We start from the raw sequence: 11,139 nt of genomic DNA on the forward strand, positions 1-11,139 counted from the left end.
GTTTGTCTTTTGAAAAAAAAAGTAGAAAACCTACTCAATAGATTTTTCACTAAATTCAAATAAAACACAGTAGCAATCATAAATAACATTGCCAATATAATTAACACATCATGTTAATTGCTAACAGTGAAGCAGTAGTAGCCACTTTAGTCAGTAGTCTATCCTTGCCCATTAAACATGTTGCCTTAGTGATATTCCACAACAACCATTATTCAACGTGCTGTGAAATGCCTCGTATTACAGATTTGTTTCTCTAATGTCATTTACTTGTCATCTTCTCAGTCCAAAGGAGGCTCATACACAACTAATCGAACATATGGTTGGGGGAATTTGTTGACCTGATAATTAGGTGAATAGCGTAATACAATAACATCATATCAACAAACAGCAATTCAAACAGATCCTTCAAAGTAAAGGGATCTTCCATCGACTGAGTAATGCATGGGGTGTGTCACTAAACCTCCTTGTTACTAGTCTGTACAACATTGCACGTGTCTGACTGATGCTTCCAGCTTGCCCCATTAGAAAAGAAATGCATGCAAGACACACAAGTGTAATAAATAATAGGAACAAGCTCAGGACGTGATCTGAGCCTTCGTACAATATATATGGTCACATAGCATATCTAGTTCTCGCACAGTATGTGGTTAAGTTATCAGGCGCACTGTGGGATGAAAGGGTTATTATCTGTGCTCAGAGCTTTCATCTTCTTGGTGCTATCACCACTGCTTGTCATGCTCACAAGGTCCAGGTAGAAATGTGACTTGAGAAAGCGTCGGTATGAATCTTTTTCCATCAAGATGACAATCTTGTGCTGCGCCTCGTCAAAGCTGGAGTGTGTGGGATGTAGCAGGTTCTTAGTTGTTTCTTCCCGTGTAGTAGAGTCCAGATTCACCTAAGGATGGAACAGAATGACATTTTATGCATTGAAAAATTGACTGTGAACAAGCACAGTGTCTCTACAGACAATTACGCATTGCTGTTACACAGTCTAGGCAATCACATCTGCCTGCCATAATTAACATATCAATGAGGAAGATTCAAATACCTGCTCATATTTTTCTGATTGAGTTAATTTGTTGCCATGGGCACACACAGGCTATTTTTATCTTTTAGTTCTCAGTGATAATATCTCAATAAAGCTTTAAAGTTTAGTAACAGAGATCTCCATGGTTCAGGATCATGGCCGGCTTTACCGTAATGTTTCCTAGGGTGCCAAGCTTCACCATACCTCTGAACTTCTGGGCTCCGGCCGGGACGCGGCCAGGACTGCACACTGACGTCAGCGTGGGAGGTCCCGCTGGTGGTGGGAGGTCCCGCTGACATCAAGGGCAGGGAGGTGGTGGGAGGTCCGGCTGACATCAGGGGCGTTCCTGCCGATGTCAGTGGGAAACACACCCATTTAAATGGAAAATGGGCAGGGGAGCGGGCGTGTCAAGACCCCGCTCCCGCGACCTGGAGGATTCGGGTCTTGACCCGGAGAACCGGAGCTTTACCCGGCAATCTCCGGACAAACCCGGAGAGTTCCCAGGTATGGGCACCACCATGTGGTTCGCTCCTATGTTAGAATGGAAGTACATGCAGGAGGGGGGCGTCCGAGACATATTTTCCCTCGCGTGCTGATAACTAAGGTTGGTCCTATTTAGGATTAGTTACTTTGAGTAAATTATTGTTAATTTTAACTCACTTTACAGTAGCACAAGGCTACACCAGTCACAAGTCTATTTTACCTAGAACTTTATATGTTTTTTTTATCTCTTGCTCCTAAAAAATAAAAATCAAGTTGCACCACGCACAGGTTTAAATGCCGTGTGGCAAGAAAAATCGGTGACTTATGAAATATACTCTCTTGTGACTTCAATAATGAGACTCCTAATTCTTTCAATTGTCTTACATTATCTTTTCATTTTTAAGTTACATTGGATTCTTACCTCTCGTGTTGCTTCCACTGAAATGAAATCTTCATAGATCTTCTGGGCTTTAAGGGCCAGCTTCGATGGGGACTTCACTTTTTTATAATTCTCACAGGCCAACCAGAAATCCAAATTTTCTTCACTGTATTCAGACTGAAGGAAGGACCTGAAAACTGCTAGACCACCTGCAAGTAAATATGATTCTATTAAACTTAAATGCTTAATACCATCACACATATATATTCCTTATTTACTTGAAAGTTTTTAGGGAAAACCAAGTCTGTGAAAGATGTTGGACACAGATGTTTATTGTTTTAAATTAATCTAATTGTTTTGCCAAAGGGAAGAAAGACCTAAAAATAATAGGCACAGTGAAAAAAAGTTTTCAAGGGGATGAAAGTTGTAAGAACTATCAGGATCATAATGCATCATTCAAATACTTGGCCTATATACTTAGTCTAAAATAAACAAAGCAGAGAGATGTCTATGTGGTTTCCACCACATGTCCAAAATCTCTGCAGCTGGCTCTCGTAATTTAAAACCAGAACACCAAACTTCGGAGCCTGGGAACTGTTAAGGAAAACGCAATCAAAAGTTGTTATTTTATGTATCTGGAAATAGAAGATGTGTTGAGTTTCTTGAACCAAAGCCAAGCTGGGGTCACTTTGGATGGGAGGGTCAACTTGTCCTGACGTCACTGGGTCTTCAGTTCTATCCTAATGCACAACTTGACGGGTCACTGTTTCTAGGAGGGTTATGTTAGGCACGTCTCATTCAGTTCCTATATATGACATTAGTCACGTAGAGCCCCTACAGATGATGCACTTGTGTCTGCGGCTGTTAATGAGTTCCTGGAGACTCAAAAACGTAATCTTTGATGTGTATTGTAATGTTTTACTGTAACCGCGGAGTATCAGTGGGATAAAATGCAGTGTAGGACTCCCAACTATTCAGCTCCATTGTAAGTAATACAGCCATGTTAGGATTATAGAGGACTCGACAATATTGGGGTACATTGACGTAGTCGCGGGCTAAGCAATATATGGTCATATAGCGTGACAGAATCCGCAATATTTATGCCTCGAATAGTACTTGTTGTGTGCTTGCTGATTCCATGCAATATGAGTCATTTCAGCAGCACTCCATTTAAATTGATATGCCTTTTGGGGTTGTGCGTCCCTTCATGTATTTCTTTTCCCCATTTTTTTATCCAAATACATGTAATGTCTTAATTTTCTATATTAATTAATGCGTACTGAGTTCCACATTTGTAACTTTCTTACTTACTCTCATTTCTGATCAGGTTCTCCAAGGATTCTCCCCATTTCTTCACTGTATCTTGACTTAGCCTGGAGAAGAGAAGAAACATGAGCAGATGCAAAAACACATAATTTTGTTCTGTTGAGAACTAACTAAATTATGCTGTGGCAGGGATACCATTTAACTCTACACTGCAATGGTACATTATAACTGCACTCGTCTCTTCTTACATCACTCTAGATACAAAGGGCATTAAGTGTAAAGTGCAATATTGATGTAGTATGGTAACAGTGAAGGAGGTGAAATTGATATTTCATTTGTTTCTATGGTGACTGCACTATTTTTACCAGTTAGTACCAGAACTGCTCTTTAGACACAATCTCCAACATGTTTAATTAGAGACAGAGAGAGATGATTTCATACAAACGCAAACTGAAATTAGAGACTTACCTCTGACAACCAGGTTTGTCCTTCTTCAGGTAAGGGGTATTTTCACACCCATCTGTTTTTTGTAAAAGAAATCCAAGTCGATGTTTTATGTCCTTGGCGCTGTAACAAAAGATAGGAGAGGTGAACATGTGCAGAGTATAAGCTAATAAAAACATAATGTAGCATGTAATGCAATGAAGCATGTAAAATTATTAGGAGAAACACAGCAAATACCCGTTGGGCCACTAGTCCTGACCTAGGGCCTAGAGCCACCAGCTGTCTCCCTCAACATGGTCGGCTTGGATATGATGTAATTTAATAAAGTTGATGGAGGCTGTGCTGTGTATAGCGTAAATCAAAGATCTCCCTTGCATCTGGCCCATTGTGCAGACCCTCCTGGACCTGCTGCCCTAGGATACGTCACTGCATGGGCCCATCGCTAAACCACAGAAAGCATGTCATTACTTTACAAATAGGCTGCTGTGCTTTAAATGGCAAAACCATAATATGGTGGAGCTCTGTATCTGCAGTGGTGGAAGGAGATACTCTTTTCCTCGCAAAGTAAAGAATTCAACTGTCTCTTTAATTACGGAGCACAAGGCACCATATTGTTACAGTAGTTGTAAAAGTCAAAGTATTTGCTACTTATGGGGGGTGCAGAGAAAAATACGCAAACGTTAATAATAACAATCATTAGTTATTACACACTGTTAATACAATAATCATTGTTATTGAATTGTCTTCCTTTAAATTACACAGGTCTACAACCAATAATTCTTCTATAATTAAGCCTTTCAGATGACACAGCTCTGCAGCGTATGCATTGTACGCGTGGGCTTCCATGCATATGTATGCATGCACAGATTTCTCGTATTCTTTCCTTATTATAACATGCTATTTAATCAACACCTTCCCTCCGGTGCCAGCCGCACTGCAGTTCAAGTGGGAGTATTATCCTTGGGGACTTATTTCTGGGTCAATATGAACCTTGCCCCCAAATGATGAAATGTAAATTCAAAAGAGACAGCAGTTATTATTCTCTATATCGCAAGCAAAGAGCACTTACTGACTCATTGTGTTAGGATATAAATAAATCTGCAGATTTGTGCTATTCTTAAGCATAGAGAGGTCCAGGTCATTATAACCTCCTATAACTGTGTAGTTTTAACTCCTTCGTCCCATTATTATACCTATATTATCAAGCATTAACTAGTTTGAAAATATAAAGCTTCCCACTAGGATATGATCTATAAGAAAGGTTATAGATCACCGATGTAATTCGGTCTACTATGGTCTAAAGGGTCCCAATGGGACGAAAATAGTCCAGGGCATGTTTGGCCCATGAACCTACAGGTTAAGTGATTTAAATGTTCCCTGCAATTAAAAAACACACACAGACTCTGTGGATTAACTGGTATTTTCCCAGTCCAGGCCTACTACCAGAGAACTACCACTCTATTAGACCGGAGCTGTTTAAAGGGACTCACTCGCTATTTTTTTATTACTAGTCTCAGAATAAAATATGTTTTTAAAAAGATTGTGCAGTTTTATTTTTTGTGCTTATTATAATGTTTTCAGTCAGCTCTGTATTAGTAATTTGTATGTGTTTTAGCTTTATCACACTGCCTATGGTAAATAATAGAATGGCTCAGTCTCAACCAACCGGCCCGGCACTAATAAAAGTCTATAGAGAAACAGATTTCATTAGCATTGCCATATAGAATCAGTTACATAAGGTGTTTGAGCAGAGGACCACAGCTATCAGCCTACCTTAATAAACTCTGTTCTTTGTGATGCAGAGCCAGACCCACCATATCGGTGATCGAAATGAGTTATATAACTTCAAATACATGCAAAGAGTCGCATGTGAGACATAGTGCTCATATATCATTGCTTCAAAGTGTCTGGTAATCTAGCTGTAAAATTTATACTGTACATCATAATGGAGTTTATTTGTGCATTGTAATTAAATAATTATTAATGTCCTATTGACTGGCATTCCCTAAATGTATGTCCACCAATCCATTATCCACACAGGTGTATTTACTTCCAAACACATATAACTCATACTATACACTACACTGATTTAAAAAAAAATAGACAATAAATCTTCTGTATTGTGCTATATTTAAACTATAAACATTTTTTACACTTTCACTTAAAAATAGCTGGCATCCAACTCCGAAATAGAAGTTCTTCTAGAATGTTATGTTCTCCAGAACAATCTTTCATCCTATTTTTCAAATTCCTTGATATATATGAAAACGTTCATGAACTCCCCCGTTCCTTAAAAGTATATATTTTACAGTTCCTTAATGCTTTGTATAATAGATCGCCTGGAACATAGTAAGTTCTTTTAATAGAATCTCTTTGCACTAGAAATTACCTCTGTATGTCTAAATGTGTGGTCTTCAGAAACAGACACACTACATTATGTGGAAAAAATGTAAGTGAATATTCATGACATTTAACAATGTATATAATTAGATCTGGGCTGTCTCAACAAATTCTGGAGTAAATTCTTCATCATAAAACACTGTCCCTCGCACCCTTGTAGTGCTCTTTTGTTAAAATGGAACTCCAAATGAACATCAGCCAAGTCTTGATAGTCTCAACATCTTTGGAGGCTCTTTTTTTGCTACCTATGTATACAATCTGTCTTCCATACCCCATAACAGGGCAGAGCGGGGCCAGGGACAATCTTGCCATCGCAAGGTGATACAGACCAGGATCGATACTCCTTGCACAAAGACCAGGGACAATACTTCTGTCTTAACAGGTTTTTACCTGGGGTCATACTTTATACGAGGTGAAAAGGAGTTCTGGTAGTTTTCTCCTGGTAAACGTTGTTAGCATTGATTGGCGTGTAGAGAAAAGAACATACCAGATCTGCTTTTCACTGCATACAGAAAAAAAGGTAACATGAATAATAGAGTATTATTATTATTTATGGATATCTACTCCAACGTTAGAGGTTGATGTTATTGATCAATTATATCTGCCACCACATAGGGGTAACCAATAAAGAACCAAATCATAAAGTGATCTATACAATGAATAGTTGTATCATATTAAAACGTAAGCAAGAGTAATCACCATTTAAATGGAACTCTAAAAAAAATACATTATCATTATTTTACGGAGCTGTTTTTAGAGATCTGAATAATGTAAACCTCTACGACATCTGGACACCTTGACGTTACAAATGTAACTTACTTTAAACAATAATATATATTATTTTTGGATCCAGGCAAAACCTTAGAAATGACGTTTATCCTTTTCTTTTTACTCTCTTCCAAATTGGTTTGAAAACCACCTAAAACCTACTTCCCCTGTAATAGCTCTTTGCTTGACTAGTATGATTGAATTTATTTGTTTTAATTCCTACGCATTTCAATCTGAATGAATATGTTATCTTGCATATTTTATTGCTATAATCTGTAATATATTAATTACGGTATATATTGTTTTGCCTTTGTAAAGTTTAATAGAAATATAAATAAAACTCTAGACTTGAAATTCTTACTAGTTAAATTATAAAGAGCTAAAATTAAATATCCCTGTTCAATGGCAAATAAAGCACCAGATTAAAAATGTTTCTTAATCACACAGAGCTAGATTAATTATTCATTACGTAGCATTACATGTTTTTTCATCATGGAGTGACGGTCCTGTTCAACCTGGCATGATTTACCATGTCTTCGAATCCTGAAATAATGTAAGTTATTGTAAATTGATTTCGTTGTCCATTCTCCTTATGTTATAAAAATGATACAGCTCTTAAATTGCTAGTGGCTTTCTAAATATCTTATGTTATTTAGATATATATGAGCTGCTGTACATTGTTAGTGATGTGAAATTTTCCCCAAAAAAAGAATTTATATTGAGAAGCATAACCTTTACCTTTAATACTGTTTAACAGAAATGTATTTACCCTTCAGAATGGACTAATATAGTTATTTAATGAAATGCTAAGGGTGTACCCTTTCTGCTTTTATTCCTTACAATGCTTCTTCAGTCACTGCATTGACCTATTCTGTCCTTTCGCTGTTTTATTCCCCTGTCTAATCATCTCGGTTTTTATGAGCTGCCCCATAATACTCAGCTTGTGCCATGTTCCTCTTATCAATCTTTCCATTCCCTGTCTCAAATCATTTCCCGTCTCTGGCTATGCCTTGATGCTTTCTATAACTGTGCAATACAATGCCCCTGTCTCTGGCTGGGCCATTTGATTTCCTGTGTGTGTGTATGTGTGTGTGCGTGTGTGTGTGTGCATGTGTGTGTGTGTGCGTGTGTGTGTGTGCATGTGTATGTGTGTGTGTGTATGTGTGTATGTGTGTGCATGTGTGTGTGTGTGTGCGTGTGGATTTGTCTGTGTCTCACTTATTGTGTGGCAGATAAGACGAAGCAGTGTGCTGCTGGTCTAACCTACCATTGTCTTAACTCCTTCCACTGTACACTAACCTCTCAAATATTAACCAGAAATCATCCCCTAGAGAGCATTCCACACTGACAACCAATTTATGGGCGTTTAACCATTCATGTGTGCATGACAGTATATGTGTATACATGGATTCTCCTTACAGTATGTATGTATCATATAAGATGTTTGTTTGTACATGAGATATACATATAGACAACATTTATGTTTATTTTCTGCTTAACCGCAATATTGCATGTAGTATGTGCCTTGATAGCCATGATCACAGCGAGCTTTGCAGTAAAGCTTAACATGTTATTTGTGACATACATGTTTAATTGGTTAAGGACGTGTTCTTTAGATACATCTATAACTGGCACAACAATTGTCCCTGTGGCTATTGTGTTTTATTTTGTATTTTCTTTCCAAGTTGGTCAACAACACGTTTTAAGAAGTGGCTCAATCAGTGGCTTATTCATGTCAGCAGATCCATCTAATTTGTGTAAGCTATACTTATAATGTGCCTTTGTATGTGTGTATATGTATGTATATGTGTGTGTACACGTGTGTATATATTTATATATATATATATATATATATATATATATATATATATATATATATATATATATACACATATACCGTATAATGTTCTCAAAGAACAGAAGCAATGACAATGTCAAAAAATACACTTTATTAGAAGCCAGCTACAAATCCTGGTGCCCAGCCAATAAAGGTTATGTAACTCCATGGGCCAGAACCAACCCAGCAATGCAGAGTTGAATGGGTTAACATAGAAACATAAATGCTAACATACTATCATACTAACAATAGGTAAATGACCCTGATGGTCTGAGATGGTATATGTACTAACATTATGAGAACCTTGTTCACACTGTATATGATTATTATATTATTGCAGACACAACATTCATATAATTATATTTACACAGCAGGACCAACAAAATAAAACACTGATTTTTCAAAACACGATGCAGTTATTATATATTACCGTAAATTATATTAAGCCATTATTCCTATTGCCCAGGTATTATATACTATATGTACTCTGTGCCAAATTGTCATAGATCCTACATACTAAGTTCTGAATGTCCTCAAGTGACCAAAGACAAAATAGGTCAAAAGAATGTCCAAACATAAAACCCTGATAAAATACCATAAATACCCTGTTTAATATGATCGTGACCCCAACACGCAGCATGCACTAATATCAGAAGGCACGAATGTATACATTGCATACTATATAGGCAGCCACATTGATGTTACATAACTTTACTTATCCTCACCAATAACAAAACGTTAAACTGCAAGAAGCATTTAATATAATGATGTCATAGTTAAAACACTACAAATGGGGACCATAATACAGCACCTGGCAAAGCGTTAAACCCCACTGAGAATGAACAGCCAATGATGCCCCACACCCTCCCTGCAGCTCCCTATAGGCACCTGGAAATGGCTGAATTGGGGCATCTAGCACACCAAGGGGATCTTCACATTGCATTGGAGATGGGCAATGTGCATCGCACTAGTGAAATGCTCTGCACGCAGCAGGTTGCTCCTGTTCAGCATAAGACACATCCCCATAGTGCGATGCTCTGCAGGCTCACCTTTTTAAGCAGGTTGCGGGGAAGGAGGTGACTCCGGCAAGTCCTTTACACATCTTGACGGCGAGCTCGGGCTCCCACACTGTGCTGCTCGGATAGTTAAGCTTGGTGTCTGTCTCACTGGGTCTGTCCGTCCAGCTTGTCAATGCTCGGCTGCTGCTGTTGCTTCCCATGGTCTCATCTTTTTATAGCGTCAAACAGCAGCACTCAGATCCAGCTCCCAGCCAATCACAGCGGCCCCCCAGCTCCCGGCCACAGCATCCTCCCTCTTCAGCATCAGCCCTCCCTCCTCCAGCAGCTTCCAGGCTCCTTCCCTTTCTCCTTTCCCTGCTTCTACTTTCCTCCTCCTCTTAAGCAAAAAGGGAAAATAACAAGTCTACTGACGTGTGAAGCAGCAGAGGAGGGGGGTGAGATGTTCAGGGAAAGTTTTGGAAACAGCTGTATCTAGAAACTTTAGGGCTGATGTAAATCAGATCTGCATGTGTTTATGTTTCAAGAAACAATGCTTGGAAGTGGAGCGTCATTTGGATATTATTACGACCACTTATTACTGGTACAGACCTATTCTCTACACCGGCGTGCGTAAAACACAGGCCGCCACTACGTACCAAATGGCAGGAGGGATCTGATCAAAAGAGCTTGCAGTTAAAATATTGCAAATACACATGGAAAAAAATTTGGATAATCTGTATTAAAAACAAAATCAACATGTTGATGCGAACAATAAAGATATTATTTAAAAGACAAGCGTGCAATAATGTATACATGATCATATATCCATTCCATAAAACCATCTGTTATGGATTAAAATATATTGTAAGAGGATTTTTTTTAAAAAAAAACAAGCCATATTTGTTGTTTGGTTTTCTGCATACTAAAATCTGTTTTGCTAACATGCAAAATGTCAGCATTGTTGTCCTATGTTAAGGTGATGCATGACATGCAAATTAATCCGTTCCTTTAATTGTATAGGTTTAATTAATTGTATGTGGAAATATACAGGCTACAATTCTCATTTTATCCTTAACTATAAAGACCCTTATATAGCAAATTCTGGATGGGGGCATTTGTAATAATCTGTCACAGCAACCTCTAGGTTATAAACTCGTTTGAGCCGAGCCCTCCTTACCCCTTGTTTCTGTAAGTCATATCTTTTTGTTATACAGTATATACTACTTGTTTACCATTTGCCCAGCGGAATATGATAGCGCTATATAAAATAATAATAACGTTTCTGGGAAAAACTGGCAGTCCTTGAGTAAAATGGGTTAAAATCTATCTTGGGTATAAAGGCGTGCATTGCCTTTCAGCAGGGTCAGCACCAAGGACAGAGGTATGGACCTTATAATATTACTGTCTCTGCATACATAGTGGTTAGGGGATATAAGAGCATTCGGCCCATTTGGTCTTCTCATTTTACCCCTTAAGGACAATGGGCGGTCCCTAAACCCATTGAAAATAATGCATTTTGAGCCAGTACATGTACGGG

At 38.2% G+C, this 11,139-nt stretch overlaps 1 protein-coding gene across 1 annotated transcript; it reads right to left on the minus strand.

The window, feature by feature from the left end:
• Window positions 1–655: 655 nt before the first annotated feature.
• On the minus strand, window positions 656–9,823 carry RGS4 (regulator of G protein signaling 4). Its single transcript, XM_089497673.1, has 5 exons — window positions 9,654–9,823; window positions 3,624–3,722; window positions 3,201–3,262; window positions 1,932–2,098; window positions 656–895 (listed from the first exon to the last, which is right to left on the minus strand). The coding sequence occupies exons 1-5, from the start codon at window positions 9,821–9,823 to the stop codon at window positions 656–658; spliced, it is 738 nt and encodes a 245-aa protein (XP_089353799.1).
• Between the last annotated feature and the right edge of the window lie 1,316 nt (window positions 9,824–11,139).

The sequence above is a fragment of the Sceloporus occidentalis genome, unplaced genomic scaffold (genome assembly GCF_023333645.1).
Source record: "Sceloporus occidentalis isolate IW3139 unplaced genomic scaffold, rSceOcc1.0.p SCAF_106, whole genome shotgun sequence".
In the NCBI taxonomy this organism is placed as follows: Eukaryota; Metazoa; Chordata; class Lepidosauria; order Squamata; family Phrynosomatidae; genus Sceloporus; species Sceloporus occidentalis.